The sequence below is a fragment of the Amphichorda felina genome (assembly GCF_050947745.1).
Source record: "Amphichorda felina strain 45539 chromosome Unknown scaffold_7, whole genome shotgun sequence".
Classification (NCBI taxonomy): Eukaryota; Fungi; Ascomycota; class Sordariomycetes; order Hypocreales; family Bionectriaceae; genus Amphichorda; species Amphichorda felina.
In genome coordinates, this window is record NW_028145043.1 from 2,327,932 (window position 1) to 2,353,103 (window position 25,172).

The window sequence follows — 25,172 nt, forward strand, 5'->3', positions numbered from 1 at the left end:
AATCCAATCCAAAACTTCGTGCCTCAGACAGTCAGGCCAAAGGAAAATTTTTTCTCAGCTCGGACACCGGCCCCCTTTCATATCCCGATGCTGGAAATGCTCAATTACGTATTTTCGGGCATGTTCTTGTATTGTCTCACTGTGCTGGTCGTGGGGAGCATCAAAAGCGGCTCGTGTGTCCTTGGTATCCGGATCCGTAGATATCGTCAAGGCCCTCCTCCTCCGGTCGGGCGCACTCTGCTTCCCTTGTGCCGGTTGAGCCAATTGAGGCTTTTCCTCACCATCTTGAACCAAACCTTGAGGTTAGTGAACATCCGTTCGACCAGACAGAGTCGTTCCCATGATTCATGATCCACCTGGTCAACCTGCCCAGAACAAGCCAGAGCAATCATGTCCCTGCATTCTTCCCACCGAGTCCACCCGGCTTCCCCCGACGGGCTACGCTCCCCGTGTAAGTGCCCACTCCGGCCTCCAAATTTGCACGCCTGTGTCTTCATACACGGGGTACCCATCATCACCCGCGTTCCACCGGCTTGATCCAATGTTTCTTTCCCTCTGACCTCAGGCATCGCACCCTCCATCGCTGCTCAAGTCGCCGTTAGTCTTTTTGTTGCCCCGGCTCTGCTCTCTCTGCTCGTCCACACCCCCCTGGCCTATCCCATCCAAGTGGACCCGGCTTTCTCTTCCCACCCGCTGGCCCTTTTTCCCTCTCTTCCCTTTTCCTCCTCTCCTCCTCTGTTTCTCTCCTCCGCTGAGCTCTCTCCGTCTTCTTCATCCAACCTTCATCCCAACTCTATACCAACGCCCATCACCAAACCTTCTCCCCTCACAACCATTACAATGGCCGCCCTCCGTGTCTCCGCTTCCCGCCTCGCTGGCCAGATGGCCACCAAGGCCGCTCGCCCTGCCATGCGTGCCCCCGTCGCCGCCTCCAAGCGCGCCCTGAGTGAGTAAAATCTTTTTCGAGCTTGCCATTGAGCTCGCCCAAGGCCTCCCAGGCCTCGTGGGCAAGGCCAATTGCAAAGAAAGGGTGGCTGACAACGCCTTCCCAACAGGCACTGCTACCCCCATGCAGACCCTGAAGCGCCAGCAGGCTTCCTCCATCCTCAAGGCTACTCAGCGCAACGCCTTCCAGGTTCAGCGCCGTGCCTACTCCTCTGAGATCGCTCAGGCCATGGTTGAGGTCTCCAAGAACCTGGGTATGGGCTCTGCCGCCATCGGTCTTACTGGTGCCGGTATTGGTATCGGTCTCGTCTTCGCCGCTCTCCTCAACGGTGTTGCCCGCAACCCTGCCCTCCGTGGCCAGCTCTTCTCCTACGCCATTCTGGGTTTCGCCTTCGTCGAGGCCATCGGTCTTTTCGATCTCATGGTTGCCCTCATGGCCAAGTTCGTAAGTCAACTCCGCAAAATCCCGCAAGCCGGGAATTCGCGGCTAACAAATTCCTCACTAGACCTAAACGACGAATTCCCCATTGCCAACTGGGACCGCTCGTACCGATCGATCGAGCTCGAGTTGAGAAGGAGCCTACTTGGCTCGATGCATTTCGCGGAGTTTCAGGGCTTGCCACATCAATGTGTGTGCAGCCAACGTTCATGATAGAGGGGGGACCTGCATTGTAACCGACGGGATAGACTCTGGGATGGGACGCCGATAGAAGCAGTGTCGTCTTTTGTGATAGAGTTGGGAAAACCCGCCGTTTTCCCCAGGGACCACTTGCTCAGGGACCATTTGTAAAATAAAAAGACTCATCCAACTCGATTCTTCAGAGGGAGAGTTTTCCTTTGTCAATCAATCAAAATCAAATGTAATCAACATGTGTGCCACGTGCATATGAACGCAATGACGTATTTGCACAGACATTCTAGTTCAAGCGGCCTAGCCTTGCTGATTGATAACTTCAACTTGAGCTGCCCCTGATATGAGGCATTTGAGGATATGGAACGGTAAACAATTTTGGCGGGGCTTGGACCTCCGAGTCTCCGGGGCGAAAATAACCCTTAGATGGCAAGCGTTAACACTCGTCCAGCCAGTCATAGCCGAGGTCAGCCGGTAACCCGCCAACCCGTCGGTGCTCGAATCTGGTTCCCACGACTTCGTAGGGCCTAAACCACTCGAGTGAATGGCCCGGGGACGGAGAGATGCCTGCAATCCGAGGCAAGCAGGTAGAAATGGAATTGTGGGATCCTCTGCGGCCAAGAACACACCAGACCCCACACGGTGCCAAAGTGCTCATCCTGTGATCCTCTGCTCTTATCACGGAGCCACTTCTGGGACCTCAAGGAAGCCAATAACACAGCGCAATGAGAGAACGAGGTGGATCAACAAAATAGGTGACCCTCTTTGACTCTTCCGTGGACAAGTGGCTAGGAATGAAAAGGGACTTGGGGACAGGGCAGACATAACCGCGAGCTTACTTCTCTTGGGAATGCGATTCTGAAGATGACATCTAAGTTGAAACGAGAGCATATATGCAAACGTTGAAATGATCCGATGCTGCAGATTAGCCGCTACTGGCGACTACTCACTCAACTGCTGACAACACCAAAGGATCGACAATGACAAGGGCTTACCGAATCCGAATGCTCCGGCCCGGGGCCACAGACGAGACAGCAGCTTGACGCCATCCTACCGAGACTCCGCGTCCAGGAGTCGATAACATCCCGCTTTCGATTTTGTCGAGCAAAGGCAAACCCACCACGCCTAGCTGGATGCCACAGAACTAGGAGCTCAATGTCTGGAGATGAGACTGAAAGAGGTTCATCGAAATCGTTGCCCAGTGGCTGTGGACCTTGGAGGCTTCTGCCGAGAAGGCCTGCGCCTCTGACCTTGTCGTTTAGGATCCCCCGGTAAAGGCACTCCGAACAGCATTATCCGGTTCTTGAGAGATGGCGTATTGTTGCCGATTTCCTTGGATCGTTCTCCCGATACCGATGGAACCTGTCCCTTGAGGGTTCACGTTGTGCTGCTGTTGGCACACCGTACGATGCCACATGGCTCTCGACGCCATCGCTCCTAGGGACTTGGCGCGTTCAATTTTGAAAGAGGTACCCCAAAGAGCCAAAATTTAGAAAGCTATGGGAATCAGCGCTGGCAGAGTGTGATGATAATGAGGATCGGGTGCGGAATGTTATCGAGGTGTCCATTGGACACGCACGACGACGATGGCTCGGGCACTGCTTCAAGCGAAGCGAATCTCACCAAGCTCATATCGTCAATCATTGAAGTCAATGCCTCTGCCTTCGGCGCGAATCAGTTGACGAATCCAACGGCTGTCCTAGTGCCATGCTCACGAACTCACTATCACCGGCTCACCGGACCCCACACTTCACCGAATCGCCCATCTCACGCCGGGACTCACCTCACCGAGCGCACGCAGCGCAACGACGACGTGACACGGGTGAATGGACCGGGCAGAGGCTGTTTTCGAGTGTGCAAGAGGGAAAATTGACGAGACATGTCGTTGTTTCCGTCCCCTCACTTTCCCCTCACGCCCGGTCACATGACCTGGCTGCGCGTCCCCCAATTCGTACTCCTACCTACCTTAGGGAAGGCACGCGAAGCGGAAAGGAAGGAGCCGGGGTCAATTCCTAGAAGGGGGAGTGCGAAGAGCGTGTCACGGTCCCTGGAGTTAAAAGGTCGCGTCAAGGGTGGGTGAGCAGCGAACGTGGTGATGGTGCCTGAAGCATTGAGGATGGGAGTGGCGTTGGCCATGGATGAGCCGGCTCGAGTTTATTTAGCAGACGGCGTACTCTCTGGTTCTGAATTGTCCTCAGAACCGGACCAGAAATGGTCTCAAAGTGAACTGCATTGTTCAACAGCACGCACCACGTTAGTAGCTCTGGGGCACTCATTTTGAATCGAGGAGCTTCGTTTATCATTTCGTGACGCCTCCGGAGCATGATTGACGACGCTAGGATTACTGATAATCTTGATCATTGCGGTAAGTTCTACAGGTCATATAATAATAACGTCTACTTTATCCGTACTACTAGTACTATTTATAACACGTGAGATACGAATGGCTACTAGTTTTGGTCACAGTGGGATGATACTATTTAATGCGTTGGCCAAGTACTGCGAATAATTAACCCGTATAACCACATAATCGTGCTATTCAAAGATAGGTAATTCTAACATGCTATCCCTCGGCATCACCTTTTGAAAGTTGCGCTCTTCTCACCACGTATAGGCGGCGCCTTTCTCGCACCCTTGACGCCCTCCTCCGCCGACTTAGCGTAAGGGTTGAACGCCTTCTCCTTCTTCTTCTTCTGCTCCTCCCCTCCACCGCGACTGGCGTTTATCACAGACGACGCTGTGCTGTAGTCGAACGGCACTGCCGCGAACTTCTTCTGATCCTTGTCCTTCTTCTCACTCTTCTCCTTCCTCTCCTGCTCCTTCTTCTGGGCTTTCAGAACCTTCCTCTCAGCCTTCTTCTGCGCCCGCTCGTTTTCTATCTGCTTCTCGCGGGCTCGCCTCTCTGCCTTTCGCGCCTTCTTATTCTTGGACTGCTTTGGTTGATCTGTCTCAATGCTGAGCATCCCGCTGTCCGCATCTTGCATCGGTTCATCATCACTATCCTCGTCGGATTCTGCCTCTTCACTAGACGTAGAATCTTCTTCGATGGGAGCGGCCTTCCGTTTCTTCCCTCGCTTCAGCGTAAACTCCTGGTCGGCCTCTTCCATAGCCTCGGCATCCGGATCGGTGGTTTCTGCGGCCGCAGTTACCTCAGTCTCCACCGTGTCGCCTTCAGGCTTAGTATTATCGACCGCATTCGCACCAGATGATTCTTGAACAAATCGTTGCCAGGGGAAGGGGACACGATCGTCTTTTGTGTCCCGAATCTTCTTTGACTCCTCCCAACGAGAACTGATAGCCATGTCCCCAAAGAGTTGTGAACGGACAAGCCTCTCGGCACCAGTCTCATCATCAATCTCGGGCAAGATAGTTGGAGGCTTGACCCCTTTTGGAACGCCATTCTTCTTTAGCGAGTCCGATGTTTGTGACGTGAGGAAGTGCAGCAGGCTTGGCCCGCCCTCGGACTTTGCTGCTTGTATCTGGCCCCAAATCTCATTCAGGCACGACCTCGCTATTGGAGGACTGAGCGGCAGGAGGCTGTGCAGTGCCTTCATATCCGGCGGGTTTACTCGGGCAATCTGTACCACGGTATGGGAGCCCAAAATGAAGTTCGGATTCTCGTCTTCTCGCCGTCCTGCAACGTCTCTCCACTTCCATATGGCGCGAAAGACGGCAAACTGCTCGGCATCAAGAGAGAGGTGCCCATGCTTGAGAATGTAGCCGTACCAGCCCCTAGAACCTTCTCCAGTCTTGTCGTTGAATTCTGGGTGCTCATGGCGGTACAACGATACGTCCTTGGATTTTTCCAAGGCTCGTCGTATGAGGTCTGTTTCAGGGTTACTCCTGTCCGAAGCGGCAATCAAGTCGTTGCGAACGCGGTCGTAAATATACAAGAGGTAGTGAGTGTCGGACCGGGCGTAGAACATCATCTCTTTAGGAAGAGGGCTGACAGAATTAGCTATATATAGCTGTCGTCTTGCAGGTAAAGACTTACCGCATCCTCCAGTCTGCTAGCTGATACTGTTTGTCGGCTGTGAACCCGGCAAAGGTAGACAGAAGATAGGCAAGACTTCGGCCGGGATAGGCCAGCAGCTCACATGCAAAGTATGTATCGAAGAGGCTGTTGACGTAGAGACCCAGATCACGTTGAAGCCATATCATGTCCATGTAGGCGCCGTGGAAGACCTTGACAATGTTGGAGTCGGTGAAGACCTCGTTCAGAATCTCGAGCTTGTGGCGCCATGGCTTCAACGTGTCGACGATCCAGTCCTGCTCGCGCGTGCTGATCTGCATCAAACAAACAAGACCGGTGTAGGTGCGGAAGTCGTGGTGCTCCAAGTCGACGGCGATCTCCTTGGCCTTCTTTAGGTGCTCGAGCATCTCGAGCACAGCCTCGTAAGTGTCTACCCACGTTGGTTTCGACTTTTCCACTGGCTGGTAAGGAATCGGCTCAGACTTCTCAAACACGCGCTTGGGGTAGTCCATTTTGGAGATTTCAGTTTCGTAAGGATGCTTGTACCTGTTTCAACACGCGACACTTAGTTGGGGGCCCCTGCTGATATCAAAGGGATTTGCTTACTGTTTAGATCCGTTCCCGCTGGAAAAGGTGACGAGGCTCTTCTCCAGAGGGACCGTGGAATGAGGCTTGCGGGTGAGGATGGGCTTCCAGGGCTCGGTTGGGAAGTTATCAGGTTTGACATCGAATTGAACTTGAGGCTTGGTGATGTTCGCATTGCGAACCACCTTGGCGGCTGGCTTGGGCTTCTTTGCGTCGGGCGCCTGTAAATGGTCAGTGTTGCCTCTCAATACAGAGGCAATGGGACTCACGGAGTCTCCGGTCGGGGGCTCTTTGCGCTTGATCAAGCCGGTGTACTCGTCAAGGGCTGTGTCGGCCTTCTCGAGCAGCGTGTCCACCACATCGACGACACCGCGCCAATTCATGTCGATATCGTCGGCATCCTCAAGAGTCGGGGCCTCAAGGCCACAGGCGGTAGCGGCAGACGTGAGAAGGCGCGAGGACAAATCGAGGAAGCGGGAGGAGGTATCGTCGAGCTGCTCGGCGACGTCCGGGTTGACGGTGCGCTGGAAGTCCAGGTCCTCAGCCACGACGCGGTTGACGGCCTTGACAGTAGACACAAGGGACTTCTGGAGACCCTCTTGTAAGGACTTGAAGTCCTGGGGCGGCTCCATGGTGCTAGGCGGGATGCGCGGTGGGATGCGCGGCGATTTTGCAGCGTTTGGCTCTTTGCGAAGGGGCGCCGTCAAAAAAATGCCCAAGCGAGGCCATTGTTTGGGCTTATCGATAGTGGTGACGCTACGAAGGTTGTGGTGCCAAGTGGTGGGGCCTCAGATGTTGGCAATGCCAACAACCTTCCTCTGCAACTGCAGCAAGCCACCAACTCACTCAACGTCTACCCATTCCTACAGACTCCCAGGCTGGGCGAGGGGAACGGGGCTCGGAAGACCTGCATATGGATGAGGTTACTACTCGGGGTATTGAAAAATCTCCATTCGGGCTGGTGCGTCATAATACATAAGTATATGTGCGTAGTCATATCGTCACCAGCAATAGGTATCGTCACTGTAAGTACGTAGGGCAATACCGCTACAGTACTACCAGGTACTTAAGTAGGTAGGTAAGGCAAGTACCTGAAGCAATACTGTTGCAATAAGTACAGAATTATACAGGCTCTTAACCCAAGTACTTGTAGAACCCACGTAGGGTACCTTATGCTATAGCCCGAGTAGCTTTGGTCATTTGAGTGTTGGCCAGATCAGACGGACCTTCACTCCGGGAAAACTGGAGACATCCGGTGCATATGGACCGGCTATTTGTGGCTTCTGCATCCCCAAACCGGGTTTGCATTACCGATAATACGGCCCTTAACTCCTTAAAAGTTGGCGTACGTAAAGTGTGAATGGCTCTGACGCCATGGACTTTCGTCGCACCAAGCGTCCACGGGTGAAAAAGTATAACTCTGGCAGTGCCTCTCACACCCCTGCTACAGCGTCTGACGTCGACTTGCCCCTCCTCCGATCACTAACTACGCGCCTGCCCCTCCTCCACGTTAGCTCCTGCATCGCCTGCAGCTGCAAGCACAGCTCGTTCCAGCGCAAGCTGCATTTCTTCCCTTGCGTCCCCATCCCGTCTTGCCTCCTCTGTCTCCTGACCTCCCCCTTCACCTCAAAGTGTTGGCGGTCAGTAGCTCTCTGTATGCCTGCGTTACGAGGGCAACCGTGATTTTACCTTGCGAAAGGGCACTTCAGTTCAATTCCCGTCGCTCCGCGAGCACCTCCACCCGTCGTCCCCGAGTCGTCATTGTGTGCGCATCGAATCGACTCTCCGCCCTTGCAATCTGTCCTGATTGAGCTCATTAGCTTTACAAAATGCCCACTGTCGTTGAAGAGGCCCAAGCGGCCAGCGGGCGCCTCCTGCTGTTATCCAACCGCCTGCCCATCACAATTAAGCGCACCGAGGATGGTAGCTATAGCTTCTCCATGTCCTCCGGCGGCCTCGTCACCGGGCTTAGCGGCCTTAGCAAGACAACCAGCTTCCAGTGGTATGGCTGGCCGGGCCTCGAGGTCCCCGAGAACGAGGTCGAGGGTATGAAACAGCGCCTCAAAGACGAGTACGGCGCACACCCAGTTTTCATTGACGATGAACTCGCCGACCGTCACTACAATGGCTTCTCTAGTAGGTCTCAAATTCCAGATGAACTCCATAAGGAAATGTACTGATATCTCAGATTCCATTCTCTGGCCGCTCTTTCACTACCATCCCGGCGAGATCACCTTCGACGAGCCCGCCTGGGCTGCTTACCAGGAGGTCAATCGCCTGTTTGCCAAGGCCGTTGTCAAGGACGTCCAGGATGGCGACCTCATCTGGGTTCACGACTACCATCTTATGCTTCTGCCGAAGATGCTCCGCGAGGAGATTGGAAACTCGAAGAAGAACGTGCGAATTGGCTTCTTTCTCCATACCCCCTTCCCCAGCAGCGAGATATACCGTATTCTTCCGGTTCGTGAATCCCTCTTGACTGGTCTACTCGACTGCGACCTTATAGGCTTCCACACGTACGACTATGCCCGCCACTTCCTTAGTAGCTGCTCGCGCATTCTTGGCACCCCGACTACACCAAATGGCGTTGACTGGAAGGGCCGCTTCGTCACTATAGGGGCTTTTCCCATTGGTATTGACCCTGACAAGTTTGTCGAGGGTCTGAAGAAGCCGAGTGTCCAGGAGCGTATCGCCACCCTTAGCCGCAAGTTTGAGGGCGTCAAGCTCATTGTCGGCGTTGACCGCCTCGACTACATCAAAGGCGTGCCCCAGAAGCTGCATGCGCTCGAAGTCTTCCTCACTGAGCACCCAGAGTGGATTGGGAAGATTGTTCTTGTCCAGGTGGCTGTTCCGTCACGTCAGGATGTCGAGGAATACCAGAATCTACGCGCCGTTGTCAATGAGCTTGTCGGGCGTATTAACGGCAAATTTGGCACCATTGAGTTCATGCCAATTCACTTCCTGCATCAGTCCGTATCTTTCGACGAGCTGACGGCCCTGTACGCCGTCTCCGACATCTGTCTCGTCTCCTCCACCCGGGACGGCATGAACCTCGTTTCATACGAGTATATTGCTACGCAGCGCGAGAACCACGGCGTTATGATTCTCTCCGAGTTCACTGGTGCAGCTCAATCCCTCAACGGCTCCCTCATTGTCAACCCCTGGAACACCGAGGAGCTCGCCAATGCCATCCACGATGCCGTCACCATGAGTCCTGAGCAACGCGAGGCCAACTACAAGAAACTCGAGCGCTACGTTTTCAAGTACACCTCTGCCTGGTGGGGAGCTAGCTTCGTCGCCGAGATGACCCGTCTAAGCTCGGAGAACACACAGCCCAAGACCCTGCGCAACGTCTCGGGCGCGGTAGTTGGGGTGGGCCAGAAGGCTCAGGAAGCTGCTCAAGAGATTGGGAAGGCGGTTCTTCCCGGGCAAGGCTTGGACTCGGCGAGCGCACGATAGCTTGGTGCAGCCGCAGAGGTTCTGATGCTGAAAGGCAAACAATAACTCACGACGACGAGAGACAATGATAACAATTCTGATGTATTCCACCTCTGAACTATGTTTAGGCGGGGGGAATGCAACCTAGAAAACAAAACACAAGTACGATTGACCAGCCCCTAGGCTGGGACTGAAAGGAAAAGCTTTCATAACGGCGCTGGCATCATGGGAACCGTGTTTCTTTTGTTTGGAAGGTGGAGTCCTAGGTTCTTTAGAAGCGATTTCTGTTTATGCTGAAGGGGCATTTGATTGGTTAACACATACTATCTAACTAAGCTACAACTATCTACACGTTAGGCCTGATCGTGCCATGGCACCGGTGTGTGTGTTTTGTAACCTGAGACCCGGAAGTCGAGAGCGGTCATGGCTGTTTCGTAGATGCTGACACAAGCTTTATTGTTTTTTTAAAACACAAGGAAACCGAGAACAAGAATAGGAGAGAATGTGATAAACGAATCGATAAGAGAGTCCGTTGTGCCATGGCACAGACCGTCTCGAACGAGCAAGGTATCTAAGCTGTGTGTAATCAAACGACAGAAGAAACCACAAGCAAACCAGCAGCTGGGCAACAATCCCCGACAAAATTACACTAATATCCCACCAACTCCTGCCCCCAGAACACATTGCAATACCTCTCAACCCGATCTCTCACGCCCAACCTTCCGCAACGGGCCGCAACCTCGTCACCCGATCATCAATAGGGGGAATTGACGACTTCATCCCTCCCTAGCTTATATCGTCCGCTTTCCCTAGTGCCGATTCTTCCTGAGCTCCGGCGGACACCGCTTAGACGGATATCACCCATGATGCTCTCTCTTGTGGGCTTCTTAAAGCTCTGCTTGGCCACCATATTCACCTCGTTGGGGAGGGCCACAATTACGTTCTTGTCAGAGCCGAACTTGAAGTCGTCCGCCTTGACTTCTTCCTCGTACCGCTTGATCTTGTAGGGAGCCTTGGTGCCACGGAGGATGCGCTTAAGATTCCACTCAACAATGTACGGGCCCGTGGCGGAAATGATGGATGTCTCTTCCGTGCCGTCCACGCCGGTATTGAACTTGGCTGGTGTAAACGCGACAGCCTTACCCGTCTCGTGGAAGAACTGTGCAACGTGCTCGGGCGTCAGGGCGAGTCGTCGCGGGTGTGGTTTTGTGTCGGCGGCGAAGGCCTTCTCAAAGCCCAATTTGCCTTCATTCTTGCCAGTCTTCTGCTGGGCGTCAATGAGCAATAGATAATTCTTGGTTGTTCCAAGAATCCAGCGGCCGTCGGCAGACACGTCCATACCGATGATGGGGTCGCCGAGCGCAGGCAGCGATGTCTTGGCCCGAATACCAAGGCGATCGAATAGGCGAATATCACCCTTGTTGCTGGCAACAGCAATGTACCCCTTCTGGGTCGTTGCCAGAGCGGAAAAGTCGTTCTTGGTGGCGTACTGCTTCAGATCAGACTCCACCAGCTTGTTACCCGAGACACGGGGGTCAACACGGAACAGTGCATTGTTCGAGACACCCAGGAAAGTCTGCTCTGCCGTCATCTGAGCGAACTTGTTCTCGGGTGCGAACGTGACGACTGGGATATCATCGTGGACATTCCACTCATCAACCACCTTGCCGTATTCTAGATCCATGCGGTATAGCTTGTTGGGATCATTCTGATTCTGGAGGACAAGATCCCTGTCCTCGGAATGCAGCATCACCTTCGTGGGGTTCATCAGTTTGCCACCCGGCGTGGTAACCTTGGAAATGTTGGTGGAGAACTCCAGGTGATTGTTGGGAGTGTGCTTGAAGACCCCAATCTTGGAGCCGCGGACGACGAAGGAGCGATCGTGCTTGTAGCCCACGGCAAGCTGCGAGTTGACATCACCGGCTTCCTTGCCTTGGACATCGGTGTTGTCGTATTCCTCGTCTGAGTCGTACTCCTCATTCCGGATACCCTCCTCATCAGACTCAGGTCCCTCTACCTCGGGCTCCTCCTCCTCGGGTTCCTCAGGGACATCGTCCATCTTTAGGTCTCCAAAGGCGTCGAGAACGTATTCGCGCTCCTTCTCCTGTACCTTATGCCACTTGGTCTCATTGAGCTGCTCCCAGATAGCTTGCATGATGCCCTCTTGGAACTTCTCTAGCATGGGTTGGTCCTTGAAGCGGAGGAGCCACGATCGTGCCGTTCCATCGTTGCCAAAATGGTTGAAGACAAAGGAGAGAAATTCAAAGTCAAAGACAGGATTCATGTCGGCCTGGACGGGCATGCTGACCCAGGTCTTGGCACTGCTCTTGACCTGCAACCAATACTCCCACTTGCCAACTTCAGAAACGGTAGCCACGATGTTTTCATCGACGAGAGCGAAGTGGCCTGCCTGGGCGTCGTAGAGATGTAACTCGGCGGGCACCACAGCGTAGATTTCGGTTGCTTCGGGCGCCTCCTCTGGCTCCTGGGGGTCAGACGGACCAGTAACCTGGGGTGCTTCCGCGGGGGATCTTTCCCGCTTGGCCGCCGAGTTGGCGACGTTCTTCTGAGAGAACATGTCGTCGACCGAGTCGTCGAGGGAGCGGGTTAATGACGGGCTGTGGAGAGGGCTCGCGGGCGGGATGGGCTGCTCTTCGTGAAAGGTGAACTGCTCTAGGTCCTCCTCTGACGCGGCCGTGTGAGGCTTGCGGTACTTGCGCTCGTATTGGCAGTTTTGAGCAACCTCGAGGAAGTTCTCGATGGATTTGGATGGGCTCTCGCAGACGAATTCGTAGAGATCGCCCGTATCGCCGCTAAGGTCCTTCCAAGCCAGAACCTTCTCACCACCCTCTCTGTATTCGACGCGCAGGTGCAGTGCCTGGTCAAGCAGGAACGTCTTCTCGTCACGTTCGCCAGCAAGAGCATCAATCTCGGCGTCCTCTCCTTCCTCTTCGGCGAGCAGCTCGGCCTCGCCTTCCTCGAAGACTCGCTGAACAACGAGCTGGTATTGGAAGTCTTGGTTGGTGCGGCGGATGCGGATGGCGGAGTCTTTGAAGATGAGCTCGGAGTAGCCTTTAGGGGATAGCGGTCGGACGAGATAGAGTTGACCCTGGGGGAGTTCGCAGAGGGCCTCCTGCGTGCCGGAGCCGAAGATCAGCTTGCCAACTGAAGGTTGTTAGCGATATATCATTGAGTGCTGCGATGAGGCGGCAATGGGGGAGATTAAATAGGAGCAAGATGAGAGAAGGGAGCGGATCGGGAAGGAGAAAGGCAAAATGCTGAAACAGGCATGCTGGGGGAGGAACAAAGGCCAGGGTGCGTTGGTGATGATCTGGGCTGTTTTGTTGTTTTGGTTGCTGGTGCGGGGCAGCCAGTGAGCGCAGCTGAAGTCTATGTCGCGATGCGGCCATGTTTGACTTACCATTCCGTAGCATGAACATCCTGAAGGCCGGGGAAAGTGCGTCTGGGGATAGTTCAGGCGATGCCGATCGGCATGTGCGGATGCGACTCGCAAGAGGTTGTGGTGGTGGTGGTTGCTATGAGGACGGTTCGTTCGACGGTGGAGAAACATAAACACACCCCAGTGGTGGCGGCGATGTTGACGGGAGGAAAAAAAAATGGAGGATGGGGCGGATAAAGAACTGATAAGAGGCAAAGGGAAAAGCGACAAAGACGAACCTAAAGTAGCGCCGTAATTAGTACTTGGAAATATTCTGAAGCGTCCAGTCACCTGAAGGCAGCGCGCGACGCCAACTTCTGGCGCCCTCCAGGGCTGCGTCATAGGCCGCCTTGGTTGAATCGTTGGTGCCATCTACGCCTCTGGTTCTTCGGTGCTGCTTTGACGCTGCGCTGGTGGTGGAATGGAGGGGTAACCATTGCAGCGTGGCATGTCTCCAGCCAGCATGTGAGCGCACATTCTCTGCATTACGTATTCGTAGGATCTTGCATTTTACAAAGCACTCATGTTCTTTGATATATTATGGGCAAATACCTTGTTCTCTTACATATTAGGTTTGTCTGCCCCGAATATTCTCGATATTATGAGTATGCTCTTTTGCATAAGAAATGACGGGCCCCATGGTCGGTCAGCTGTATCCGTAGATCCAAGGGTTTCCACCTGGAGCCTAGTTGTAGCCTGGGATGGATGATCTCAGTGGAATATGTTACGATACGGTAGGCCAAAAGGAAGGAAAAAAACACAAAAAAACCAATGGATGTGATGGGAGATTTATCCCGCTGATTGCTACCAGTATAATTATGGCGGAAAGCCCAGTGGACCTACCGATTCTGTTGCTGGGTTTATTAGATATAGTAGCCTGTACGGAGTATGCATACGGTAGGTACCCTGATGACGTTGGATTCCATCGCTGTGTATCCGTAGATGCTTCCATGATATGATGTCAGCGTCAGTGAATCATCAAGCTGGCTGCGAGCGATTTTGAGCGGCACACTCAACCACTTAACGCGCGTTCCCAAGAGACAGGCAGGGGCTGGCATACGGTTCCTGAAAATGCGGACAGGTTACTTGACAGCAAAGGCAATGATCAATTTCCATTCACCACCAGGGCGTGATAGGCAGCCAGCGTGCAAGTCGCATACAGCAACCAGGTACTCCGTGCGGAGCCTCCAAATGTTCCATGATATGATGTTGTTCGCTCTGGCCTGAAAAGACTGTAATTACCAAAAATGTAAGAAAAAAATCAAACCCCCTCGAAATCGAATCTCTCCAAGATGGCCACCTCCAAAAACAATCTTACAGCTCCTGTTCCGCCGTTCCCTCCTCTGCCACTACCTCTTCCATCACCTTCTTCCGCCCCTCGGCCGTCCTCTCCACTCCCGCAAACTCATCCGCAATCAGCCGCGCCACATTCATCCCCATCAGCGCGCTCGTCTCCATAGTCGAGATGAAGCCCTCGATCCCCGACGTGTAGTACACGCCGTCCCCGACGACGGGGTCCTGAAACGTCACACGCGGCAGCTCCAGTGGGTACGAGTAGAACCACGTCGGGTGGTACCACGAGATGGGCGACGGCGACTCGTCACTGCCCGAGGTGAAGTCCTCGGGGACGCTTGCGCCCAGCACGTCGGACAGGAACGACGCCGCGACGGGCTCCGCCGAGAAGATCTTGTAGACAAATTCGGGCTTCTCCGTCTGCTGGTTGGTGACGGTGCGTAGCGTGCTGATGGAGTAGAATCCACTGCGGCCAACGCCTTCGGCGCCCTGGAGGGCCTTCTCTGAGGGTGCGAGAGTGGTGTACACGTTGCTGGGCGCCTTAGCGCTGTCCTCAAGACCGAAGAAACCGGGACGCAGCTTGTAGGGCGACGTGAAGAGGGTGACGTGGAGCTTGGTGTAGGGGATCTCCTCGATGGCGTGGCTGATGACGCTTTCGTCGGCGTTAATGTCGCTGAACTGCCAGGGTGAAGCAAGGATGACGTTGTCAAAGGAGACGGGGTAATCCTCAGCTTCAGCCGTAAGGTTGGTGGTATCCTTGGTTGAGATGCGATACCTGGATGAACCTCCCTTTCGCTTCTTGGGGTCCTGGGTGATGGCAGACACTGTAGAGTTCTTATTGAGAGCCGCACCGCTGTGCTTCACCATGTTGTCAAAGATCTGCCAGTTACCCCCAGCAACACTAACAGCTCCTTCGGTGGCAAAGGACACCTTGACTAGTTAGCAGGGAACCACATTATGCACCCAGGAACCTTACCATGGCCTCCAGTCCGTGGATATACGCCAAGTTGGAAGCGTAGTTGACCCTAGTGGCCGCTTGAATGATTTCCCTTGAGAAGTCGGGGTTGATCTATTTCCAAGGTTAGCAGATGCACACGGGAATTCACAGGTCCACAGATGGCAAGGTACTCAGGCAACCTACATCATTCTGCGCCAGGAACTGCTCCCCAGTCACACCCGTAATCTTGTGCAGTCCCAGCTCAACCACCCTCTCGGTCAAGGACCGGAACGGGAACCACGGCTCCTCATACAGCTGCATGAACTTGCCCACGACGCTCTTGACTAGCTTGACGGCGCGGTAGGGGCTTAGGCCGTAGCGCCACCATAGCCGCGCCGCCTCCCGCCACCACGACTCGCCGTCGGCGCTCTGGTACACGAGGCGCTCGCCGTCCCAGATCGCCGTCAGATCGCCGGGGCTTCCTTCGCGCATGGTGGCCGTGGACAGGTTAAAGTCCTGGGTGGCGTTGTAGAGGATCTGGTTGACCGTGACAAAGATGCTTGCACCGAGCTCAATGGGCTCGGTGGGGTTGTCCAGGACATCAGCCGTCAGGGTGCGGCCGCCGATGCGGTCCGTCTTCTCGAAGATGGTGATGTTCACAGCCAGCTCCTCCTCAGCGGCGAAGCGCTGCAGGTGGTACGCAGCCGAGGATCCGGCCGCGCCGGCGCCTGTATCGATGTCAGTTATGTCTCTTGCTCTACGAGTCTGCAATTCTGAGATGGAATGAGGGCTCACCGATGATGGCAATGTTCTTCACATGGCTATCCTCGACAGGGGCATCAGGGACAGCGCCGACCCACGCCAGCAGTGAACTAAGAGCGGGAAGCTGCATCGTTAAACGTCTACGTCCAAAACGCGTCTTTCAACCGACAACATCGAATGAAGAGAGACCTGCTGTTCTTCTCACGGACGGAATAGAGGAGTGACGCGTAGGTTTCATCCCGGGCAGAAAGCACGGCAGCATGAAATGAAGCAGGCAAGGTTCAGCCCCGCGAGCCAGGGTCCTGAGTAGCATCACGTGATGATTCTTGAGCCTGACTGAGACCATTTGTCCGACGTGTATTAATGCCTAAGGTACTTAGGCACTGTGAATATGCATGAAAGAAATTCCCTTGTGCAAAAGTATAGTATTATGCTCTATTCAAGGATATTGCTGTCGGCTGTGTCACTTGTTTGGTTCTACGAGATCTATTCAAGTCGAACAGATCTGCATCACTGGGTCATGAGAGGGAGAGCATTGTAGCGTCACCGTGCAATAGCAAATAATCAAAATCATTTGGAAAATATTCGATATTTCAGACCATTGAATGATTCTGTACTAATATCCACCGTCATCATAGATCGGCCTAACGCCCACTATGGCAAAAACGCCTTCCAGGCAACGCACACCGAGATCCTAGGACAAAATCCATCGACCGAGGGGATATCATGAAACTCTCAGAAACCAAGAAACACCAGCCCACAAGCAATGCACTTTTCTCCGCCCAGAACTCCATATCAACGCTGCAATGCCGTAAAAAAACAAATCACCGTCTGCAACTAACCAGCGACGATCAAGAGCTGATATCGCCGCTGCTATCTCCGCTCACGGCGCCTCCGGCCGTGGCAGCTGAGCTCCTATCGGTGCGGCCCGTCGCCTCAGCGCTAGCACTTTTGCTGCGGTCTCGAGCCGATGTCCCCGCAGCAGCCTCCGCGCTACTCTGCCGTCGCCTTTCTGTCAATCTGGGGCGGCCGAATCCCTCGTCGTCATACATTCCACGCGTATCCGGCTCATCCTCCGGGTCCTCGCCATCTTCATCGCCGCTGCTCAGGTCGACTCCGTCGGGGTAGCCGTCGGAGTGGTGCAGGTTCGCCCGGCGGCTGCTCAATTCATCCGAGGATCCAAGCTCATCGTCGCCTTCAGATCCAAAGAAATCACCCTCTGATGAGGAGCCATCGCTGCTGAATGGCGGGAAGAAAATGGCGGGCGGGGGCAATCGGACCGGCGCGAGGCGCTTGATACGCCCCGACATGTACTCGATCTCAACAACAGGCAAATCAGTTCCAGACGATGCCAACGATGCAAATGGCGCCGGCGACGATGCTCTCATGGATGCTAGGCGGCTAATGATACTGTCAGTAGTCGCTTCCGCCCGAGACTTTTGCCCGGTCGCGATAGAGGGGCCGATTTCCTCCTTCGGTCGCTTCGTGGTCACAACCACCATGAAATGATCCTCCGGCATGACTCCACCAAGGCCGCATGGCTCCAGCGGATGGACTTGGATGAACTGCTGCTCATTGCTCCAGGGCACTTCAAAGTCCAGATCATCAGCCGAGTCTCCGCTAGAATCGGCACAGAGACCCGGAGGAGCGTCGATGCTGTCAACGTCCACCTTGGACACCGGGCCGGGGTAGGGAGCCTTGTCCGTCAAAGGTCGATAGCTGAGCGAAGAGCCCGACAGAGACCTGAACGGCGGCGGTCGATCTAACTGTCCTTCCTGCTGGTCCTGGCCACTGGACATCATATACGTCATCGGGGACGCATCGCCAGGGTCACCCGATAGGTCGGTACAGAAGGGGGCGCCGCTGTAATAAATGATGGCGCCATCGCGACGTCGCTTACGACGGCTCGAGGTTCCGCCTGATCCACTTTGACCCCAGCGAGAATCGTCAATGTTGCTGTCCTCGACGGGTCCAAACGATGAAAGGGTCTCATCCATCGAAGTCTGCTCCTGAGAGGATGTTTGGTGGACGAAGAGAGGCTTGTAGTGAAAGCTCTCTGAGGAACCCGAGATCTGCGGCCCGAACTTGGAAGCGTTTCTGCTCGAGCTACCTGATTGAATCTCGTCACCCGTCGAGTGACCCGTCTTCTGACGCTTTCGCGAGTCCTCCTTATTGGAGCCATCGGATCCGTCGCTGTCAGGGCTATTGTGGGCATTCTCGCCTGAGCTGTCGCTGCTGAACTTTGTGCCATCGTATCCCCCTCTCCAACGAATCTTGCGGCCGTCGGGCGAAAGCTGGAACTTAGTACTAATCCCCGAGACAGCTGCGCGCACAAAATCTGGCGTCACGTTGATCATGTGCAGCTGAGCCATGTTGCAGAGCAGGTTCAAGTAGACCCACCCCTCTGCGTCAGGGTGGACATCCTCTGCCGGATCGTTGAGGAGCTCCGGAGGAACCAATCCAAGATGCTTAATATACTCCATATTCTCGGACGGAACCTGCACACGATCCGGATCAAGATCAGTGAGGCGAGTTGGTCTCTGCTCAGGCGGCGGAGGGTTGGGTGGCGAGGGGTTCGTGCCGCCGCTGCTGTTGCCATTTCCACCCGACTCGGTCTGGTCGCCACCCGAGTTGGATGCGGAACCGTTGTCTCTCGAACGACTCTTCTTGGATTGTCTCGAGTTTTGCTCGATCGGAAGTATCCTCGCTTCTCGTGATGGCTCGGTGGTGCTGTTGCCAAGTGTTGGCGGCTGGTGGACAAGCGGCCGTGACTGGTGAGACTGGCCCTCTGCCACGACAGGTGCGAGAGGTGCATTGCTGTTGGGCGCGGATAGAGGATGTTGGCCACGCTTGGAGTGGCGACCACCGATTTTGCCAGTAAAAAGTTGCTCCAAGCGCCGCACGATGATCTTCTTCTTCTCCTTGTCTGTCATCAGAACATTTCGCGGGTAGAGCCCTTCTGGAATGTCGCGAAGGTAGCTTTCCACCTTTTGCTCGGAGGATCTAGCCCGTGAGCTCATTGACGGGCGGCTGAGCGATGCCCCAGATGAGTGGTTACCCGTCGACATCGAGGCATACGCAGAGTCGACAGGTCTGTTGTAGGAGCCAGAAGACGAGGGCGCATGCTTGGACATGGATCCTGATCCTGAGTACATGCGATTGCGAGTGGCATGTCTCGATGAAGACTGCTTTTTCCGCTGTGAGGATGATGCGTCTGGAGAACTCTGCAGGCTGGCGGCAAAGTCTCGTAGCGTCGACTCCAGTTCTCGCTTTTTCCTATTTGGCAGCCCGTGTATCTTGATCTCAAATAACTTATCCTTGCGCAACGTGTCGGGGCCCTTTTGCTTGTACCGCTTCAGCTCATCCTTCAGTTTCTGGATCTCAACAGTGAGATCGTCAATTACGCTGCGATACTCGTCCGCACTGCTGCTCTGGGCAGTCGTGAGCTTCGCAGGAGCGACAAGGTGTTGCTGGTACGATTTGTCCTCGTTGGATGAGTCCGACTCTTTCTGGAAGAACGGGGGGTCGACTGAAACACATATTAGCACAGACGACTTAGGGCCCGGAGACCCAAGAACCCAGAGGCCCAAGAACCTAGCATACCATCCATAGCGTGGCTATCAAAAGTGGCCGTCGGATTTTTATTTGACTGGTCGAACCACTTCTTGGCGTCGCTTTGACCAGTATCGTGACTATCGCCGGATGAGTTACGGCGGGGTGATGATGTGCTATTGGTGTTTCCAGGCGGGACAGAGCCCGCGCTGGCTTGGCGTGAGGCATCGCGAGCGACGCGGTGGTGCCGCAATGTTACCGAATTGGCGGGAGATGTGCGACGTGGGAGCGGGTGGCCAACTGGTGGCGGTTGTGCTGCTTGGGAAGTATTCCCCGTCCCGGACATCGTGAAAACATGTATGGTCGTTTCGATGAATGGGGTTGAGTGATGATTAAACGAAGAGCAGCTGGGAGCTTTCGTTGTGATTGATGTCGCCTTGTCCTGCGGCGTATGGGGGGGAGGGCCCAGGGTTTATGGCGCCTTATTAGGCCGTGGTTTGCAGACCTTGGCCTGTGACGTAGGAGGGTGACGCTGTTGCCGCCTCAGTAATTGCCTAAACTCCTCTAACACGAAAAGGTCAGCTCATTGTTCCAGCTTGCATGCATATACGGAGGTATTTGTATTGTGAGTGCGCAATGGGGCAGATTGGGGTATTGTGATTGGCCAAATACCACCAATGCATCGATCGATCGAGGGCCCATCGCTATATGACGAAACAGCCATATAGCCTGCCCATCCACTGTGCGGCGCCAGCGTCACTCACCTTTTGCAAAGTCAGAAAAAGCCTGAGATCTCTGATGAGGTTAGAGCATGCGGTGGTTCTGAATAAGCTGCAATAGCAGCGGGGCCGTGCCTGAACCCTGAAGGGTCCTGGGTTGCTCCGTCCGAAGAATCTCGATGCCCGCCGGGCTGCCGATGGCTGCGTTGATTGCAATGCGCACGTTCGTAATGTCGGCCAGACACTAGGACAGCTGGGCCGTGTAGTGGGTGCTCGTATCCCCGGCTTACCACAGTGTGTTCTCGTTGGTTTGGGCGTCGCAGGTTCACCGCCAAGGCTGGCTGTTGCACCTCGGGGACTCGGAGGATGCTGTCGCTCCTTGGTCGCTCCTGGGGTCGAAGCTAAGTCGTTTTCCGTGCTTCCCCGTCCACAATCCCGAAAAACAATGGTCCTCTGGATTGTCCTTGCCAGACAACAGGTGTTGAAGCTGGCCTCAGTGGTCCCCCGGCTGGTTCTGAGTAGTAGAGGGTAATCGGATGTTGGGCAGTCCCGTCCACGAGCGCGAGAGAGTCTGCGCGTGCCCAAATATGGTAATTTCCGTGTGAGTGAAAACTGGCGCCTAGAAGCGTGTGGTCACCTCACTTTCTGGGGCGCTGTGTCTGATGGGTTGGTCACGGAATGATACACGCGTGACAATGCTGGCGGCGAAGGGAATGTCTGGAGTGAGAGAGGAGAAGCCGGCGTGGAGATTGGATCGGTTCAAGTAGGTCGGGTCTGGCAACCTGGGAGGAGGAGTGTTGGGACAGCAAGTTGACCAGTGGCGTGGGAGGGCAGCATCAGCGGCGCGCGGTGGCCCAGAAGGTCGAGGACCAGGGTTCAGATGCCTCCTACGGATACCAATATCTGCAGGGCGCTATCCGTAGTATTACTCAAAACGAGGAGGGTGTTAGGGATATGGGAGCTAGGGGCGCCACGTACAACGTCTAACCCAAAGACGCCATAATTTGCCGCTGAGCCCCCAGGAAAGTGTAAAGAGGTGTGGAAGAAGGAGTAACTAGAACATGCAGAGGAGGGTCCCTCGAAGCCTCGCATCCAGGCGCAGGTAAGCTGTGAGGATGATGGATGAAATTGACATGAATTCGGCGTCTGAGGCAGTGGAGGGGGTTTTTGGAGGATTTTGGAGGGCTTTGATCCCCACTTTGACTGGCTCAATTCTTGGCGCACAGGCGTTGTCGGTGGCCAACCTGTGGGTCCCACCGAATTGAGCCCAAGACTCCAAGAGTCCAAGTTCACTCAAGTTTGCCTCCTGCACGCCCCCTGCAGAAGAGCGTAACGGCCCAGTCCCGGACTCCTATTAGCACAGCTAGGTACTTAGCTGTCAGTACCATTTGGTACTAGCATATACTTTTTTTCTTTTCTCCGTGATCCTTTCCAACCAAGGACCCTCACCTCCAGGTCCCCGACAACCTCGTTTTTCCAATATTAATAATAGTACACCCCCAATGAGCAACGGGCTTCCCCCTCCTCTAGGCTTACAGTTATACTCTCGGGCAACCCGTGTGTTTATTACCTCGACATGCGCCCACCCGTTGTATCAAGCCTTCCATGCCTCTACGAGCACACCAGAGTACGAGTACTTACATTGGGGTCGCGAGTCAAGGAACGGCAGTCTGGCCATCCCGGGCGCTGATTATTATTGATGCCGGCCATAGCAGTGGAGAGGGATCACGATGTGTTTCTAAAGCTTAGGTCTACTATTCCTTGGGACTTCATTTCGAGCTTTACTACCTACTCGTACGAGTACTGTAGGTTTGGGGACTAGGCTGCCGTCCAGTTGAGAAAACCGTCCAGTTGAGAAAACGTGTCCGTGGCGCTGGAGCCACATGGTAATGATAGGATGTACTTAGCATGTACATTACTCTTCTCGCCTGTATCTGCGTAGTACTCATTTCGATATCGAAAGGTTCGTCCCGCCCTCCCACTTTTCCCCGAGAACTGGTTGTTGGCTGGTTCCTCTTTTTTGCCACGTCGGAATTTGGCGAAGCGGACCTATGATCCATCAATTTTTCTTGATCGAATTATTGCTTGGGATCACAATTTCAGTGCAAGACGGCTTTTGACATCTCTTTCGCTTGTGCTTCGTACACTGTGGGGCGCTAACCTCTCATTGAGAAGCAGCCGAGATCCCCCTCTGAATCGTCGATCTACCGCCCAACCCCAAGATACCATACCCATTCTAAAGCCAAGAGGCTAAGGGACCCTCTCCCGTCACTCGTTCAAGGGTCTCCCACGTTGCCCACGTACGGGTTCTATTTAGGTACAGTCTCGATGAGAACGATCATTGCTCGTGGAATGGACTTTTCTCCAGGAGCCCGAAGACGGCCTTTGAGTCAAAGATGGCTCGCGAGATCGCCACCTTCCGAGACTTGTGGCACCATATCTATAAGGCTGTGAAGGTTGCCTATACGAACAGGCATCTTAGTACACTAACAAGCCTATTGCATTTCAACGTGTTCACACCTCAAGAGGCTCAGGCGACCATTGGCGCTCTTGACGATCATATCCTGTATCGACTTAGCGGCTGGCATCAGATAGGGGTCCAAGGGTCCTCCTGCGAAGACCAGCAAAGTTGTCGAAAGGTTTTGTAACTGTCAAAGACTCACAACCTTGCCAAACCAGGGCGGTAATAAACTAAACAAACCATTGAATTTAAGCGTCCGTTAATCCTCCAAAGTCGAATGTCGCACCAGAGCACCCTTAGTCACACAGCCTAAACGCTAGCAACTGTATTCGTTCTAGCACATACACACCCGTTGTGGCCGTTTAAGCTCGTGCCCATATTAGCGTGGGGACACTAGATCAATCTGACATTCCTGAGCGACGGGCAAGAATTCCAACTAGAGACCTCCCGGGGAGTCTACGAATAATATTGAATTGCAAGGCCAAAATGAGCTACGTTGACTCACGTGGCGCAAAGGATCACATCAACTCAAGAGCTTCACCCGAGACAACCTCGAGGCAATGAGATGTCAAAGCGAGTCTGGAACGAGCCCAGCCTGAACAGGTTGTGTGGGAGGTGTCGTGCTGATGACCAGGGCATCTGGATGACAGCCAATGCGGCGGCTGCGACGCAGTCAATATTATGCATTTGGCGGGGTCCTCGATTCCCAGCAGCTTTGCTCGATCCTGGGGAGCTGTACCACTAACCCGAATCGTCGACCGCACCTGCAGTCTTACAACACCTGCACTAGGGTCCCACTCCACCTTCCCAGCGTCACCTGTCAAGTTCCAAGGTTGTGAAACCCCCTGGACCCTTCCAGCACTCTCGTGCCTTTGCCTGCGAACTGACCGCATTAGCCACACCGCTGGCTGCTCGATGACGCAACACATCTGCTGATCAAGTCCCTTTATGCGTCGCAAGCGCTATGTGCATAGGTGCCAGTAGTTACATATTACAGGTACTAGCTGGTTGCGGCTCTCTTTTTCGGAAATTTGCAAGTTCCCTGTTGTGCGGACCTGACGATCCCCTCAGAGGGTCTTTATTTGCCACCGGAGACAGCTCCAAGGTACCTTTCATTGGCATTGCATGTCGCTCATTGATCAGCGTATCTAGGCTGGTAGAGCTTGCCCTCGAATGTGGCTGTGGACATAGCTAGATCCAATGCGATGACATAGTAATTTGTACTACTATGTAGGTAGTAATGATGGGGACTTCGCGGGTCTCCAAGAAACATCGGTACCTCCACTGACGATATTCGGAGTCCCATTTTCGGAACAATATACCAGGGGGGGTTTCATCTGGCCCCCATCCCATTGACCAACACACACTAGCTGAGCATAGGAATACGTGTACACGTAAACGCTCACTGACCTAGGCTAGACTCCATGAGACTGAGGCGAGCTTGGTTTTTGGTCAGGTGTTTCATGCAAAGCACAGAAGCCATGGACTGCCCCCAGGCCCCGACCTCTCAGCCTCGACTCCAAGCCTAGAGTTTCTGGTCGACTGTGACCGAAGTCACGCCACCATCTTCCCAGGCACCGCCATCGTTTCGGCCCTAGGCGCCCAATGCGAAGGGCCCCGTGGAACGCGGGCCTTGAACAAAGGCATGATGACGGCGCCAACTAGAGAGTTGTCTACCTTGTGGGTGGCATGCATAACCTAGGACAGTCAGCAAGGCTTGAGACACATCGAGACTGGCTAGCCAACTTGCCTGATGACGACCCGCTAATGGTCCTCTTCGACCAAGGTTGGGGGATCAGCCCCAGACACCTGAAGAGTACACTGGGGACAAAGCCTCGTGATAGGGGCGGTGGGCTGGTATCAGTAGAAGAGTAGATGACCTTGTGAGAACAGCTATCAAGTGGCCTTTCCACTCCCATCCAATCCCCGGATGGCGTCAACGGGCCACCCGTACGAGCGCCACAACAGAGTCACGAGCCATCCGAGCTCAATGTACACGAGCATGTAGCAGAAAACGAGGACCCAGTCCGGGCGGGTGGACCTCCGGCCGGTGAGGACCTTAGAGGGTGCTGTGTGAGCGCGGCGAGGCGACGGGCGCTGGGACTCCGGTGAGGATTGGGGGGAGGCAGATAAGCTGGATCGCGATTTGAAGTGGCCTCTGAACATTTTTCGGCAGAGATCACAGTTGTTTGCGGGTGTGCCGATTGTGAAGGTTGATGAAACAGCGAGAGCTGAGGTTGTCGAGCTGCTGTTGAAAGGTGGATCAATGGTGCTGATAGCACATGTTTACTGTATTAACACTGTCCTTAACACGGCGATAACAATGTTTTACACAGTCTTATGCATCTTATACAAACTGTACGCCAGCAACATCATCCAAACGTGCTGCTTCGATCACTCTCATTAAAGCTCGTGCCAACCGCATCGACATCTCGAT

At 54.3% G+C, this 25,172-nt stretch overlaps 6 protein-coding genes across 6 annotated transcripts; 2 read left to right on the forward strand and 4 right to left on the reverse strand.

Annotated features, from left to right (window-relative positions):
* Positions 1-840: 840 nt before the first annotated feature.
* On the forward strand, positions 841-1,457 carry ATP9 (ATP synthase subunit C family protein; the record flags this gene model as incomplete). Its single annotated transcript, XM_083196896.1, has 3 exons — positions 841-946; positions 999-1,390; positions 1,452-1,457. 3 exons carry the CDS (start codon positions 841-843, stop codon positions 1,455-1,457), a joined length of 504 nt encoding a protein of 167 aa, XP_083048104.1.
* Positions 1,458-4,152: 2,695 nt separating this feature from the next.
* RRP6 (exosome nuclease subunit RRP6) lies at positions 4,153-6,766 on the reverse strand (the record flags this gene model as incomplete). Its single annotated transcript, XM_083196897.1, has 4 exons — positions 4,153-5,521; positions 5,571-6,095; positions 6,156-6,355; positions 6,404-6,766. The coding sequence occupies 4 exons, from the start codon at positions 6,764-6,766 to the stop codon at positions 4,153-4,155; spliced, it is 2,457 nt and encodes an 818-aa protein (XP_083048105.1).
* A 1,197-nt stretch (positions 6,767-7,963) lies between these two features.
* Positions 7,964-9,593, forward strand: TPS1 (alpha,alpha-trehalose-phosphate synthase (UDP-forming) TPS1; the record flags this gene model as incomplete). Its single annotated transcript, XM_083196898.1, has 2 exons — positions 7,964-8,270; positions 8,323-9,593. The coding sequence occupies 2 exons, from the start codon at positions 7,964-7,966 to the stop codon at positions 9,591-9,593; spliced, it is 1,578 nt and encodes a 525-aa protein (XP_083048106.1).
* A 733-nt stretch (positions 9,594-10,326) lies between these two features.
* vid27 (VID27 cytoplasmic protein-domain-containing protein) lies at positions 10,327-13,012 on the reverse strand (the record flags this gene model as incomplete). Its single annotated transcript, XM_083196899.1, has 2 exons — positions 10,327-12,737; positions 12,994-13,012. 2 exons carry the CDS (start codon positions 13,010-13,012, stop codon positions 10,327-10,329), a joined length of 2,430 nt encoding a protein of 809 aa, XP_083048107.1.
* Positions 13,013-14,325: 1,313 nt separating this feature from the next.
* On the reverse strand, positions 14,326-16,133 carry ACO1O0_007528 (Prenylcysteine lyase-domain-containing protein; the record flags this gene model as incomplete). Its single annotated transcript, XM_083196900.1, has 4 exons — positions 14,326-15,234; positions 15,281-15,373; positions 15,446-15,969; positions 16,037-16,133. 4 exons carry the CDS (start codon positions 16,131-16,133, stop codon positions 14,326-14,328), a joined length of 1,623 nt encoding a protein of 540 aa, XP_083048108.1.
* Positions 16,134-16,854: 721 nt separating this feature from the next.
* ACO1O0_007529 (frequency clock protein) lies at positions 16,855-19,613 on the reverse strand (the record flags this gene model as incomplete). Its single annotated transcript, XM_083196901.1, has 2 exons — positions 16,855-19,532; positions 19,607-19,613. 2 exons carry the CDS (start codon positions 19,611-19,613, stop codon positions 16,855-16,857), a joined length of 2,685 nt encoding a protein of 894 aa, XP_083048109.1.
* Positions 19,614-25,172: the final 5,559 nt, after the last annotated feature.